The 16999-nt window shown below is 37.1% G+C and overlaps 1 protein-coding gene across 1 annotated transcript in view; it reads right to left on the bottom strand.

Moving 5' to 3' along the window:
* Positions 350–16999, bottom strand: part of FSIP2 (fibrous sheath interacting protein 2) — a 141713-nt gene continuing 125063 nt past the window's right edge. Inside the window, exons 21-23 of the mRNA XM_018066882.1 lie at positions 10156–10199; positions 5085–5154; positions 350–489 (exon numbers count right to left, since the gene is read on the bottom strand). Coding sequence (XP_017922371.1) covers positions 350–489; positions 5085–5154; positions 10156–10199 — 254 coding nt within the window. The remainder of the gene's footprint in view (positions 490–5084; positions 5155–10155; positions 10200–16999) is intronic.

Genomic DNA, 16999 nt, shown 5'->3' with positions numbered 1-16999 from the left:
TTTTATCTCAGCTTGCTGACTATTTTGGTGAACATACCCTCTGGAAATTTAATAGGAAAAAATTCAAGTTCATTTTCTGGTGGTTAATGAGGGCTGACTGATTTACTTGATATGCTTTTTGTCTCTTTATCTTCATGGCACGTATATAATATCAGCACTCAGCATCTCCTTATACCAAAATTCTAATCAGAAGCATTGTCAAAATTTTGTTACTCAGGTCTCTATTTCTCTTGCTCTTAACTTTTTGCTCAGAATTATAGGAATCATCTTATTGGACACTATGTTAATGTTTTAAAAAACATTTTATTTTCTAAGGGAAGTAAGCACAGTAATATCAGGTATAAAAACTTCAATGCTCATTCTGGTGAGGTGGTGAGGAAGATTTGAAAATATTGGTGTTAATATTTCGAGAAAACACCTTTGACAGAGCTGAAGATACCTTTGCCAGCATTTTAGATCCTTGTTTGGGAACATCAGACCTGGAAGTTTCTGTGGACAAAACAAAGCAGTATCGATATTTATTAGACATTCTAGTTGAGGCACTAATACCATAGGATTAATGATTTGATGTTCAGAAATTGACATTTATAAAATAAATTATGGAATGTAAAAAATATTCACAAAGATTCTGTTGATTTGATCCTTCTAACACCCCTGTGAAGGAAACAGAATGATATTCCCATTCTTGGATATGAATCTTGATGAAGTCAGAAACCCTGCCTAAGGTCATGTTAATAGAAAGTCATCCCACTTCCATAAGGTCCAGATTTCTGCCTCTCATGGCATCATTATACCTGCTCTACTCTGATACTTCTCTAATCAGGTGTTCAAAGAATACCTTTCTTTTTCTAGCAGAAGAACCTCTGAAAAAGTAATGAGTTAAACTCACATAAAGAGTACTGATAACTTTCAACTCTATACAGCGAGACTGTCTATTTCAGAGTGCTCAGTTGAAAACAGAAGTGCATTAAAACTGCTATTATTTCTCACAACTTTGGGTAAACTTTTAGTTGACTGACTTCAAGTGACTTCTTTTGTCATGTGAAAGAAAACTGTATGGATATAAGAGTTTCCATTTGGAATTATTGTTCTGTATCACATGGGATTTGGAGAAGGAAATGGCAACCCACACCAGTACTCTTGCCTGGAAAATCCCATGGAGGGAGGAGCCTGGTAGGGTACAGTCCATGGGGTCGCAAAGAGTCAGACACAACTGAGGGACTTCACTTTCACTTATCACTTCTTCAGGGCATGGACTCTTCAGTTCACTTCAGTTCAGTCACTCAGTCGTGTCCGACTCATTGTGACCCCATGAATCACAGCATGTCAGGCCTCCCTGTCCATCACCAACTCCCGGAGTTCACACAAACTCATGTCCATTGAGTCAGTGATGCCATCCAGCCATCTCATCCTCGGTCGTCCCCTTCTTCTCCTGCCCCCAATCCCTCCCAGCATCAGAGGCTTTTCCAATGAGTCTACTCTTTGCATGAGTTGGCCAAAGTATTAGAGTTTCAACTTTAGCATCAGTCCTTCCAATGACCACCCAGGACCGATCTCCTTTAGAATGGACTGGTTGGATCTCCTTGCAGTCCAAGGGACTCTCAAGAGTCTTCCCCAACACCACAGTTCAAAAGCATCAATTCTTTGGTGCTCAGCTTTCTTCACAGTCCAAATCTCACAGCCATACATGACCACTGGAAAAACCTTAGCCTTTACTAGATGCACCTTTGTTGGCAAAATAATATCTCTGCTTTTTAATATCTCTGCTATCTAGGTTGGTCATAACTTTTCTTCCAAGGAGTAAGTGTCTTTTAATTTCATGGCTGCAATCACCATCTGCAGTGATTTTGGAGCCCCAAAAAATAAAGTCTGACACTGTTTCCACTGTTTCCCCATCTGTTTCCCATGAAGTGATGGGACCAGATGCCATGATCTTCGTTTTCTGAACGTTGAGCTTTAAGCCAACTTTTTCACTCTCCTCTTTCACTTTCATCAAGAGGCTTTTTAGTTCCTCTTCACTTTCTGCCATAAGGGTGGTGTCATCTGCATATCTGAGGTTATTGATATTTCTCCCAGCAATCTTGATTCCAGCTTGTGCTTCTTTCAGCCCAGCGTTTCTCATGATGGACTCTGCATATAAACTAAATAAGCAAGGTGACAATATACAGCCTTGACATATTCCTTTTCCTATTTGGAACCAGTCTGTTATTTCATGTCCTGTTCTAACTGTGGCTTCCTGACCTGCATATAGGTTTCTTGAGAGGCAGGTCAGGTGGTCTGGTATTCCCATCTCTTTCAGAATTTTCCACAGTTTATTGTGATCCACACAGTCAAAGGCTTTGGCATAGTCAATAAAGCAGAAATTGATGTTTTTCTGGAACTCTCTTGCTTTTTTGATGCTCCAGCAGATGTTAGCAATTTGATCTCTTGTTCTTCTGCCTTTTCTAAAATGAACTTGAACATCTGGAAGTTCATGGTTCATGTATTATTGCTGAATCTTGGATTGGATAATTTTGAGCATTACTTTACTGGGGTGTGAGATGAGTCAACTGTGCAGTAGTTTGAGCATTCTTTGGCATCGCCTTTCTTTGGAACTGGAATGAAAACTGACCTTTTCCAGTGCTGTGGCCACTGCTAAGTTTTCCAAATTTGCTGGCATATTGAGTGCAGCACTTTCACAGCATCATCTTCCAGGATTTGAAATAGCTCAACTGGAATTCCATTACCACCACTAGCTTTGTGTGTAGATATTCTCTTAGAGAATATCGTATTAAAATTTAACAAAATGAGTATGTTATATGTAAAGACAGAGGTGAATATTTACATACTTTTATGAAAACTTATGATAGGATGTGATAGGACATTGAAGCATGATAGTAAAAGCCCATCTTTTCCTAATTCCAGTTCATGCCAGAATTCATGACTATACCTCTTATAGTTACTAGATTTGTTTTTTCTAGCCAGGTGATCTTCTGTGGTTAAGCTAATATGTTGTTTAGTCACTAAGTCATGTCTGACTCTTTTGTGACCCCATGGACTGTAACCTGCCAGGCTCCTCTGTCCATGGGATTCTCCTGGCAAAAATACTGGAATGGATTGCCATTTCCTTCTCCAGGGTATCTTTCTGACTCAGGGATCGAACCCAGGTCTCCTGTGTCTCCTGCACTGGCAGACAGGTTCTTTACATCTGACCCACCTGGGAAGCCCCTTAAAAGCTAACACAGCTAACAGCAAATTTAAAGTGAAAAGTGAAAGTGTTAGTTGCTCAGCTGTGTTCCGCTCTTTGTGATCCATGGACTATAGCCTGGCAGGCTCCTCTATTAATGTAATTCTCCAGGCAAAAATACTGGAGTGGGTTGCCATTCCCTTCTTCAGGGGCTCTTCCTGACCCAGGGTTCAAACCTGGGTCTCCTGCATTTCAGGCAGATTCTTTATCATCTGAATCACCTGGAAAGTCTAAGAAAGCCAACAGAATAAAGAATTAAAAAAAAACAACAACAACTATGTTTAGGTTTTTTGTACATGCCCGGTTGGTCAGTCGTGTCCGACTCTTTAAAACCCTATAGACTATGGCCCACCAGGCTCTTCTGTCTGTGGGATTTTTGTTCAGGCAAGAATAGTGGACTGTGTTACCATTTCCTTCTCCAGTAGATCTTACCAACCCAGGGACTGAACCTAAGTCTTCTGAGTCTCCTGCATTGGCAGGCAGATTCTTTACCACTGAGCCACCTGGGAAGCCTCTGTTTAGATTTTTACTGCGCTATTGTTTTTTAAATTATCTAAAAATTAAATAGGAAAAATCCAAAATCTGTAGCAAAAAGACAGACGTATGGATGAAAGAGAAAAATGTACATTCTGAAAAGGAAAGATAAAAAATTTTCTAACATGACTGAGGCATTATGACAAGGCTTCTGAAATTCTCATTGGAGAGGTAAGGGTTAATGTTCTGAAAACTTGGTGGTCTTGTTAAAAATGCAGATTTCTGGGCATCATTACTCCAAGATACTAATTTAGCCAGTCTATAGAGGGTCTGGGAATCTTCATGATCAAAATGGTATTCTGGGTGGTTCCAGTGTTGTAAAGCAGTTTCTAGAAACAAACCAAAGACTGCCCAAATCCATATTCACTATTAGAAGACTGGTGGGTGGCTGGTGTACTAGGTTAAAAGCATCATTCCCAGAGTGAACAGTGAACCCTTGTGTTTATCAATTAATAGTTATTTTTACAACAAAACTATAAGCTATCTTTGCTCATTACCCACCAAGGACCTAGTTCTGGGATGCAATGGCAACTGTATGGATCCACAGTGGAGAGGGAAGAAAGAATGCAGGATTAAAGTAAGAAGATATGTTTTTGAACCCTAAAAGCTCTCCATCTGTTGGCTGTATAACCTCCAATAGTCATTTACCTTCATTTCTCATCTGTAAATTACGGTTCTAAGACTTGCAGAGGGAATATTATATGGTGTAGGAGATATAAACAAATTTAGTTTCATTTATCAGGTGTTTTGAAATTACATCATAAAATCTGAAAGTCAGAATTTTTTACACAAAACTGTCTCTACTTTCTTCTGAAAAATGCTAAGACTTGAATTAGAAGGCCTGGCAACAAGCCAGCATGCCATTGACTGGACCTGTGTAGCAGCTCCCTTCTTTAGATGGGGCATGCCATGGGTCCCAGCTCAAACTACTGTTCTTGTTTGTCACCTACTTAGCTCCTGTGATCATTTGAGTATATCAGCTATGGTCATGCTTAATGAGCTCAGGCTTTGAAGTCTGGCAGATCCGTATTTGAACCCCAGTGCTGTAACTTACTTGCATGGGGTGACCTTGAGTAAGTTATTCTCACTTTTTCTTTAATAAAATGAAGATAGCTGATACCTAATCAATGTTAGTTCCATTACCTATTACCTCTTTGGTTTAAGAATTGCATAGTAAACTGCAAGTGGAAATAATATCTTAATATTTATATATAAGATTTGTATTTTTATGTATAGCTATCTCATATTGATAACATGAGCCAAAGCTGCAAAGGAGAAACTACTCATTCTAGAAGTAATGTTAAAAGCATAACATATTTTGTACCTGAAATGACTTCTTTTGAGGGATTCACACTGTGAAGGATATTCTTGTTTCCTTCAAAAATGGTGATAAACTGCAAGACAAAGCAAAGTACTGATTCAACCTTTTATTAGATACTACATACTAGAGATATCTAGAAATCCTCAAGAGATGTAGCATACTCATTATAGCATTTTATATGACTTCCGTGTTCAGCAGTTACAATTATTCTCTGAGACTCATACATTTTGCCAATTATATGGCTAGGATTGACCCTTATCATAGATATGAACCTTGACTACCAAATAATTGAAGGCTCAGGTATCATAACAGACAAAAAAATTATCAGCTTTGTCTCTCCCTCCTCTTCTTTGGGATAAATTGCAATGAGTAGTAAGTTATAGATTATTTTCTGATAATAAAGAAAAGAGAAAGAAATAGATGTTTAATATATAACTCTTCATGGGAAATAGATGGGGAAACAGTGGAAACAGTGTCAGACTTTATTTTTGAGGGCTCCAAAATCAGTGAAGATGGTGACTGCAGCCATGAAATTAAAAGATGTTTACTCCTTAGAAGAAAAGTTATGACCAACCTAGATAGCATATTCAAAAGCAGAGACATTACTTTGCCGACTAAGGTCCATCTAGTCAAGGCTATGGTTTTTCCTGTGGTCATGTATGGATGTGAGAGTTGGACTGTGAAGAAGGCTGAGCGCCGAAGAATTGATGCTTTTGAGCGGTGGTGTTGGAGAAGACTCTTGAGAGTCCCTTGGACTGCAAGGAGATCCAACCAGTCCATTCTGAAGGAGATCAGCCCTGGGATTTCTTTGGAAGGAATGATGCTCAAGCTGAAACTCCAGTACTTTGGCCACCTCATGCGAAGAGTTGACTCATTGGAAAAGACTCTGATGCTGGGAGGGATTGGGGGCTGGAGGAAAAGGGGACGACGGAGGATGAGATGGCTTGATGGCATCAGCGCCTCAATGGACATGAGTTTGAGTGAACTCCGGGAGTTGGTGATGGACAGGGAGGCTTGGCATGCTGTGATTCATGGGGTCGCAAAGAGTCAGACACGACTGAGCGACTGAAATGAACTGAACTGAACTGAGCTGAACTGATATAACTCTTAGCTTTCTTTTATGGAAATCTTTGCTGTTTCTGAAGAGAAGTCAAGTGGCTGTGTGGATCTAGTGCAGGGAACATGGCTCAGAAACTAGCTTTATTCCATAGGACTTTATCTTTGAATGCAAAAGAAGCAACTTCCCCAGAAAGACGTGAAGTATCCTAGGACAGGTAGCAAGATTTCACTGTAGCTATTTTAGAATGCTAGTAATTTAAAAAGGAAATGCATCAATGAAGTAAGGCTTAATATATGTAACACAAAATGCCTTGTGTAGAGATTATGCAAAGACCACCAGATATTAATGAGTTCTACCACAGTTCCTCCAAGAGAATTTGAGGCAGAGTTTGAGATATTTTGAACGACACTTGAAGAATAAAATGGAGCAGAGACTGTGTAAAGATCTTATTCTCAGCATTGGCTGCACAGTAGAATTATCTATGAAAAAAAATTAATATGAATCCCTGGGTCCCATACCACCATGGAATTGAAGTCCCTGAGTGCGGGGCAGATATTGACACTAAAGAAAAACACATGACTCTAATGTGTGAGAATTAGAGTTGTAATACCTATTCTATAAGAAGGAAGCAGATGCTACCATGTGTCTCATATGAATAAATATACTTAAGTTCTGCTAAGAACTTCCAGTATTAAATCAGATTCAAGAGTATTTGCTGTTACTTCATGGAACATTGTTAAAATAACCTTTTTAATAAAAATTTAGAGGTTCTTTTTTTTTTTTTTTAATATTGCAGTTGTTTTACAATGTTGTGTTAGATTTTGCTATGTAGCTAAGAGAATCAGCTGTACCTGGATCTCGTCTTCTTTGGATTTTTTTCCCCTTTTAGGTCACCAGAGAACACCGCTATACAGCAGGGGCTCATTAGTTATCTGTTTTGTACATGGTAGTGTATGTACAGCAGTCCAAATCTCCAAACTCATCTCAACCCTCACTTCCCAGCCACCCTTGGTAATCATAAGTCTGTTCTCTACATCTGTGTCTCTTTCTGCTCTGCAGATAAGTTCATCTGTACCATTCTTCTAGATTCCACATGTAAGTGACATTACACAATATTTGTTTTTCTCTCAGATTTACTTCACTCTGTAGGACAATCTCTAGGTCTATCCACGTCTCTACAAACTACCCAATTCCATTCCTTTAGATGGCTGAGTAATATTCCATTGTATATATGTTCCATATTGTCTTTATCCACCTCTCTGTTGATGGACATTTAGGTTATTTCCATGTCACATCTATTTTAGACAGTGCTGCAAGGAACATTGGGGTGCATGTATCTTTTGATCATGGGCATTCTGACTGGTGTGAAGTGATATCTCATGGATTTGATTTGCATTTCTCTAATAATTAGTGATGTTGAGCATCTTTTCATGTGTTTGTTGGCCATCTGTATGTCTTCTTTGGAGAAATGTCTATTTAGGTCTTCTGTCCATTTTTTGGTTGCATTATTTCTTTGATATTGAGCTGCATGAACTGTTTGTATATTTAGGAGGTTAATCCTTTGTCAGTTGCTTTGCAAATATTTTCTTCCGTTCTAAGGGTTGTTTTTTTTGTCTTACATATGGTTTCCTTTGCTGTGAAAAAGCTTTTAAATTTAGTTAGGTCTTATTTGATCTTTTTGGCTTACCTCCTAGAATAATGAAAATGAAACCAAAAATAAAGCAATGAAGCTTGATTAAATTTAGTATCACTTAAAGTTTTTATTTGAAAATTTAAAAATATTGCCTATGTTGGAGTTGGCATCTTTGTCCCTTCCCTTTAAAGTTATAGACACTGTCTTAGTTCTTTGTATGTTGAGAAATATTGTATTGTATCCTGACCTTTTTGAACAATTTATATGATTCTAAGAACTGTTAAAATCCTCTGTAGAGGGTTGATTATTTTTAAAGTAGTTAGTTAACCCATTAAAGTTCAGAACACACATCCTACCCTGTCTTCTGTGACTGTGGTTCCAATGTAAATTTAGTTTTCAGAGTCTTGGCAGTATTTTTTAGTGTGTATCTCTATTAAGACTGTAGTTCAATTTCTTTTTTTTTAATTTTTATTTTTACTTTATTTTGCTTTACAATACTGTATTGGTTTTGCCATACATTGACATGAATCAGCCTCAGGTAGCCTTTTGTCTATTGAACATCAAGTCAGTTCTTTGCATGCACATCTCAGGAGACACTTTATAAAAACAGATTTGGAGGGGTTCCTTTTTCATGTCCCTCTTCTCTTTGATTTCAGTGTCTCTGATTCTCAACAGTCCCCTGTTCTGATTCTGCGTTTAGAATGCTATGGCTCTAGCCCTCCTGTGTGCTGTCTCACACATCCCATGACGGTATCGATGTCCAGGGTAAAGTAACAAAAGAAGGCAGAGAAAAACGTAGCAGGTTTCCCCCTAGTGTTCTTCATGTTACTGGAGACTAATTCCTCTGGCCAGAGAGAAAGATTTTCTCTCAGTCTTAAGTGCCTCACAGCTTTGTTGCCACTGTTGTACAGGTTCATGGCTAAAGCTTGCCTTGAGAGTGGGCAGAAGAAGGGGGAAACAGTGGTGAAAGTGAGCTTCCCTACTTTCCATTTCATAGGTACTTCTTCCTAATTCTGGTAAGAGAGCCATGGTTTCTCTTGGAGCTTTCTTATTTTATCCATTCCCTCTATGTAATTATAGGATTTGAACTGCCCTGGGTCTATCATAGATGTGAGAGGAAAAAACACACGAAACTCATAATGGTTTTGGAGTTCTGATTTCCTGCCCCAAGCTACTGAACCAGTTGCTTTTCAGAGCCCTCAGTAGTTGTCTAGAGAGTTTAATCAGTGAGAGACACAACTGGAATGTGCTTTACTTTACCTTTCTCAGAACTGGGCTGAATAAAAACTGTAAGCACAATTTTACCATGGAAAAGAAGTTAAGTGAGGAAAAAGGACAGGAGCTAAAAGGGTGCAGATTAGCCAGCAGTTCAGTTTGGCACAAGGAATGGCCTGTTAGTCAGGTCCTTAGATTAGAGATTGTCTTCATTTTAGTGACATTTGATTTTACTTAGAAAACATGGCGTAAGTGAAGCCTGAGGTTGTCAAACAGGTGTTTTCGTTTAAAAATGAAGATTAGGTTGAGTGAGGAACTAACCCAACATCTTTAGAGATGTGGTAAAAGTTATCTTAAGTATGAGTTGTAAGATTTGACTCTGAAAATTACTCTGGTAATAAGAAGTGACTGGATAATTGATGGATTGGGTGTCATGGGGTTGGGGAGATTTGCTTAGAAATAGGATTAAATTGAGCCAAGAAACAACCACAACATAAGAGGACTTGTAGCTTGAGGACTCATTGGAAACTTTCTAAAGAGGATTAGGAAGGAGGACACTTTCTGAGTTTACACTGGAGCATAGCTCCGTCTCTGGAAAACTGTCTTCAGGCAGTCATTCCTTAGGAATGCAGAGAAATAGATGGAATCAGCATTTATTTCTTATAACCTGCTCTCTTCCATTTCTGAAGCTTCTGTTTCTTCCTTGCCTCCACCAAACCCCTCACTTGGGTCTACTTGCCCTAAGAAGGGCCAAGTGACTCATTCCTTCTCAGATTTCCTCCAGTGACTGCAGTAACAGAGTTAAGGAATGGAATTGTTTTCAGGTGCTAAGGAGGAACAGTGGCTTATCCTGTGCACTTAAGCAAGGAATGATAGCTTAACCCTAAGGTGAGAATTGATGGATTTCTTGGGTACCATGGACAAGTCTTGGCCTGGAGGAGAGATTTGAGCATGAAGAAATTGCAAATAGAGGAAGAGCTCCTGATGCCCCTCAAACAGCACCACATGGTCATTGATTTAACCTTGAAAAATAGAATATACTGGTGGGCTGCCGTCTATGGGGTCGCACAGAGTCAGACATGACTGAAGCAACTTAGCAGCAGCAGCAGCAGCAGCAGCAAATGGCCTCATATATTCTAATTAGAGGCTATAAAAAAAATACTTACCTTAACACTGCTTGAATTTTCTGGCTTTTGTTCCTGAGAACTTGCTGTGGAGACGAAGAAAAAAAACAGGAAAAAAAAAAAAAGTATTCTTTCGGAGGCACAAATAACATTGACACAAATCTGATCTTATTGTTTTTCACTGAAAAGTCATAGAATTAGGCTAATAGAAGCACTTGTTTCAGTGCATAGACAATGTGAATAAAACTGAAATAGGTGAGATCCCTAGATGTATGTGGCATATTTTAGCCCTTCTTTTAGGAATTATGAAAGATGAAGTGTGATGTCATAGGAAAGACAGGTTCTGTAACTTAATAACTATAAATCTATGAACAACCACTCAATCCCTATGTGCCTCTTTATTATTTATTTTGCATATAAAATAAGAAATTGCCCTATATGTGATTCCTAAGGGCCTTTCCAGCTTTAGCACTCTTTGATTCCACATAGCTAATTAAAAGCAATCAATTGGAACGAAGAGGAAGTCTTTTATAAGAGCTAGTCTTATGAAATATTCTGAGTGAGAATCAGGAGAATTTTGAGACAATACCAGAGGAAACCTGGCGGAGTTGCTGCACAACTAAAAGTTGCCTAAATTTTAGGGGAAGTCAACACCAGTAAAAAAATTCAACCCAAGGAGGTAGAAATAATACTATGAGATACATTTCACAAAGACCCATCACTAAGAAGGCAGCTCACCTGCTAGGGCATCAGAAAACTTGAGTTTAAGTCTTAGCTTCACTACTTAGAGCTGTGTGGATATTGGGGAATTTAATCTGACTTCTCTCTCAGTTTCCTCCCCTTTGTAGACTGTGAATGAGACAGTCTCAAGAAGACTTAATGAGATATCTCATGTATAAAAAACTGTGCATTTTATAGACATGTACTCATCAAGAGTCAACACATGTTTGTTAGGATCAATTTAGGTTCTGGAAACAAAACAAAACAGTAGCAAGACCTCAGTTAACTTAAGAGAAGAGCTAATTATCTGACTTACCCGACAAGGTTGGCAAAATTTCATTGTTGGTTAATAATATTTCTAAAGTATCTAACTGTATATTGCACAAAATTGAACTGACTTTTAAATTACTGAGGACATTTGGATTTACTACCATGGCTATCATTCCAAACACTAGTTTTTTTTGTTTCTAGGTTCAGTGGCTATCAACTTTCCAGGATGTACTAGGAATTTGTTTGGATGAAAAGTCACAGAAAAATTCCTGCTAGTTTAGGATCCTAGGATATTCAGATTCAAGCTATTTGGAATTTTCTTCTATATTCTATATAAAACTATAAACCAAAATTAGGAATATTTTATAATATATATAAAACTATAAACTAAATGTTCAACCTTAATCTTGTAATTCAACTCAAGATTTAAATATCCTATGGCTTATGTGACATCTCAACTTAAATATCTAATATCTTAACATATTCAAAACAGAATTCTTGTCCACTCTCTTTAGTTATTCCCATAGTCTCCCTTATTTACTGCTTCCTCCTACTATAAGCTTGTTTTAGACCCTTGGGGATATAGCTGTGATCTTCATGGAGCTTATATTCTAGAAGGAGATAGTGAAAAAAACAAATACGGAGTCTGTCATACAGTAATAAGAGCTAGGGAGAAAAAAAGCAAAGAAGTGGAATATGCAGCGCCATCTTCACAATGAGGTTACAATTTCAGAGCGTGGTCCAAGAAGACTTCACTGAGAAGTCTGAGTTTCTGAAGGTGAAGAATAAGCAATGTAGATACAGGAGGAAGGCTTCCTTGGTGGCTCAGATGGTAAAGTGTCTGTCTACAATGTGGGAAACCTGGGTTTGATCTCTGGGTCAGGAAAATTCTCTGGAGAAGGAAATGGCAACCCACTCCAGTATTCTTGCCTGGAAAATCTCATGCACAGAGTAGCCCGGTGCAGGCTACTCTGTCCATGGGGTCCAAAGAGTAGGACACGACTGAGCGACTTCACTTTAGACTTCCCTGGTGGCTCAGATGGTAAAGTGTCTGCCTGCAATGCGGGAGACCTGGGTTCAATCCCTGGGTCGGGAAGATCTCCTGGAAAAGGAAATGGCAACCCACTCCAGTATTCTTGCCTGGAGAATCTACAAGGATGCTACATGAGGATCAGCAAGTGCAGAGATCCTGAATTCCTGGAATGTTTAAGGACTAGCAGAAGGTCAGTGAGGCTAGGACAGGGTGAGCCAGACAGGGAAACCAAGGAGGTGATAATAGGGGTTTGCGGTGATGTCTAGATGATGTAAGGTTTTGCACGCCACAGTAATTTCTTTGGTTTTTGTTTCAGATGGGATGGGAAATACTTATACCTGTAATTATCTTTGCTACTCTGCCTCAAGTTACAATGTAAATTCTATGATGTTGAGGACTCTATCAGTCTTATTCACATATGGGATTTTAGAACAGAAAGGAAGTGCTCAGTGAATTTCTGAATGAGTGAATTGGACAGCTGCAATATTACTGAAGGATATAAGAATTAAGCTTGATCATTGCAACGAAGCTGGAATAAACAAAACCCTGAATTTAGGGTCAGAAGACATGGGATGTAGACTAGGCTCTGCCTGTGACTTAAACTAGCCTTGGACAAGTCACTTCCTCACCCTGAGCTTGAATTTCCTCATGTAAACAATGGAGGAAGTCATATTAAGTGATTTTTGTCTGACTCTAATCAGCCTAGGATTCCATAATATGGGAATCATACAGTGATTATTTTGACACCGGGTTATAGTATGTTTATAGAATTCTGTTGTACTTACTGTTATTTTATGAACCATCTTAATAAAAATGATTTCCTCTTTCAAGTTGAGAGAATGTTTCTTAAGTAATACCTTGAGTGAGCTGTAGTTGTGGTTCAGATTTAAAGGCCACTTTACAGTAGGCACAAACTCAAATTCTTGGACATGCTACCACTGTTAGAACCATATTAATTACCTGAGGTTTCAACAAATAGAGTGCTAGATAGTCCTCACACAAATGTTCTAAGCACTCAATATAATTATAGGTTAAAAAAAAATTGAGGTCCATACTAGCCACATTTAAATGTAAGCATATGAATTTAGCTCTAAAGGCCTTTTTTAGGGGTACATTTTGATTTGGTTAAGAACAAAGAAAGGATAAGTTCTCAAATAAATTGTTAAATCCTAGTATCATAGTTTCTGGTTCAGCTAGAAACTATGATATACACCCTGATTTTGTGGATATTTCTCACAGGAGCATGGTAAACATAAATTCATTTATCATATCATATTCTTGACCAAAATCATTAATAATAACATAAACTAGTTCACTTATTTTAACACCTGCATGCTATAGTACTGGATTCTTTTTAAAAGTAGATAAGCTCATAGGAAAACGTAGTATCAACTTCAGGCTTGATGACTTAAAAAAACTGATCAGAGCAGTAGAGTATCCTTCTGAATAGTTTCTACTTTAAATTAAGAAAAAGAATAAATCCAACCTTCCAAAATTTTAGTTCTCTCTGCAGTATAACCTTCAGTTTCACTAAAACGGAAGAGAAAAAGAACATTTCATTTTTTTGTGTATTTAATGAATCAAGAAATTACTGGTTAAGTAAAATCACAATTAGTCCTCATTCTCCATACAGAGGTAAACTTGGAATAATGTATCACTGAGTTTCCAAATCAAATGCAGATTATTTCTACATTGACTTTCTTCCCACTTTTAAAATCCTGGTAAAATACACATGAAATTGATTATCTTAAGCATTTTTAACTGTACAGTTTATACTTGAGTGCATTCACACGATTGTGCAACTATCACCACCACCCATCTCTGGAGCTTCTTCATTTCCCCCTGAAACTGAAACTTTGTACTCATAAATCCTTATTCCAAAATACTAACACTACCTCCCTCTCTCTCCACCCCCTGGAACCCATATTTTACCTTATGCCTATGTGATCTGACTAGTGAGGTATCTCGTATAAGTGGAATCATAAATTTGCTATTTTGTGACTGACTTATTCATTTAGCATAATGTCTTCAAGGTAACATGTCCTTGTCAGGATGCCCTTCCCTTCTAAAACTGAAAAATATTCTGTTGCAATTATGTATCATATTTTGCTGATCCATTCATCCATCAGTGGACTCTCGTGTTACTTCCAAGATTTGGTTATTGTGTATAATGATGCTATGAAGATAAATATAAAAATATTTGTTTGAGTCCATGTTTTTTCTGGTTCGTATGGTAACTTTGTGTTTAATTTTTTTTTTTCACAAACTCTCATACTGTTTTCAATAGTGCCTGCACCATTTTAAATTTCCACTGCATTGTGTGAGGGTTCTGATTTCTTCACATTCTTGCCAACATGTTATTTTATGAAAAAAAATTGTTTTTGATTATAGCTATCTTCATGGGTGTGAAATAGCATCTCATTGTGGTTTTGATTTGCATTTCCCTAATGATCAGTGATGTTGAGGATCTTTTTACAAGCTTATTGTCCATTTATATATCCTCTTTGAGGAAGTATCTATTCAAGCTACCCTTTGCCTAATTTTTAAATCAGGTTGTTTTTTGTTTTTGTTGAGTTATAGGAGTTCTTTATATATTCTGGATAGTACTTCCTCAGATATATGACTTGTAATTATATTCTCCCATTCTATGTGCTGACTTTTTACTCTCCTTTGAAGCGCAAAAATTTCTAATTTTGATACAGTCAAACTTATCTAATTTTTTTCTTACTGCTTGTACTTTTAGTATCATATCCAAGAAATTATTGCTAAATCCAATGTCATGGGCTTTCCCTCTATGTTTTCTTACAAGAATTCTATAGTTTACTTAGGCGTCTTTGACCCATTTTGAATTAGTTTTTCTACATAGTATAAGGTAAAGGTCTAAGTTTATTTTTGTGTGTGGTTATCTAGTTTTCCCAACGCCATCTGTTGAAAAGACGTTTTTCTCCACTTAATGGTCTTGGGATGCTTATAAAAATGTTTTTGATATATTAGAGATCCGTTCTGTGTTATTTATTTTATTCCATTGGTCTACATATCTGTCTTTATGTCAGCACCACATTGCTTTGATTACCATGATTCTACAATAAGTTTTGTAATCAGGAGTCCAAGTTTGTTCTTTCTTTTCAGGATTGTTTCGGCTACTGGAAGTTCTTTGAGATACCATATAAATATTCAAATGTATTTTTTCTTTTTCTGCAAAAAGTCAGAATTTCTATAAGGATTCCATTTAGTCTGTACAATCCTTTGAGTGTTATTAAATTCTTAACAGAATATTTCCATTAATTTGTGTCTTTTAAAATTTCCTCCAGGTATGTTTTTCAGTTTTCATTGGAGTATAGAAATGTAATGGTTTTCTTCTGGGTTAATTCTATATCTACCAATTTTGATTAACTCATATATTTCTTTTAAAAGTTTTTTTTTTTTTTTTGGTACGGCATCATTTGATTTATACATATAAGATAATACCATCTATGAGCAGAGCTCATTTTAATTCTCTTCCAATTTAGATACCTTTTATTTCTTGCCTAATTGTTTTGGCTAGGACTTCTGGTAATATATTGAATAGAAGTGATGAGAGTATCAACTATTGTTGAATAAAACTGGACAGAGTAGACATCCTTGTCTTCTTTCTGATCTTAAAGGAAATGCTTTCAGCTTTCTATGGTTATATATAATGTTAGCTGTAGGTTCGTCAGATACTACCTTTATTATGTTGAAGAATGAAATCCCTCATTTGCTCCACTGCTGCCTTCCTTCCTATTAGTTGAGGTTTTACAGAGACACATTTTGATTCCCTTTTTGTTTCCTTTCATGTATATTTTATAGTTATTTTCTTTGTTGTTAACATGGAGAGTACATACAATATCTTAAAGTTATGATAATTAAGCTGATATCAATTTAACTTCAGCTGCATACAAAAACTCTACTCCTTGATAGATCAAGCACCATCCCTTTGTTACTGCTGTCCCAAATTATGGCTTTATATAAATTCCATTTAGTCTTTGGGTTTCCCTGGTGGTTCAGATAGTAAAGAATCCACCTAGATTTATTATAATACTGATTTTTACATTTGTCGATATATTTAACTTTACTAGAGAATTTAAAATTTTCATACGGCTTTGAGTTACCATCCAACATCCTTTAGTTTCAATTTGAAGAACTTGTGTTAACATTTCTTGCATTTCATTTTCTATTTTCGAATGTTCTGATTTCTCTTTCATTTTCAAGGGTATTTTTTTTTACTGGTAATAGAGTTGTCACATGACAGTTTTCTCTTTTAGCCCTTTAAATATATAATCGACTGCCTTCCATCCTGCAAGGTTTCCTCTAAAAGTCTTACTGACAGTGAACAGGGAACAGATTGAGATCTATGGAGATCTCGTGTACAAGCAATCCCTATGGTGCCACCTGAAGATTCTCTTTTGTCTTTGTCTTTTGATGGTTGTGATTATGTTTCAGGTAGTCTCTGTGCACTTATGTTACTTAAAATTCACTGAATTTATTATTTGTATATTCATGCTTTTTCAAATTTGAGGAGGTTTTGGCCATATTTCCTAAAATAATCCCCTTTCCCTTTTTCTCTGTTTTCTCTGGAACTCACCATAGTGTGTGTGTGGGTGTGTGTATTGGTATGCTTGATGATATCCCTTACGTTCCATAGAATCTGTTCACTCTTTTTTTCAGCCTCTTCTTTTTACTTGTCAGACTCAATAATTTCAAGTGACTTGTGTTCAAATTCACTGATTATTTCTTCTGCTTGATTGTGACTGCTTTTGAGCCCATCTAGTGGATCTTACAATTTAGTTGCTATATTTTTCAGTTATAAATTTGTTAGTTCTGACCAGTTCCTTTTTCCAGGTT

This window comes from Capra hircus, chromosome 2 (genome assembly GCF_001704415.2).
Source record: "Capra hircus breed San Clemente chromosome 2, ASM170441v1, whole genome shotgun sequence".
Taxonomy (NCBI): domain Eukaryota; kingdom Metazoa; phylum Chordata; class Mammalia; order Artiodactyla; family Bovidae; genus Capra; species Capra hircus.
Note: the sequence above shows the minus strand (reverse complement) of the source record. Positions and strands in the feature narration are given on the sequence as shown.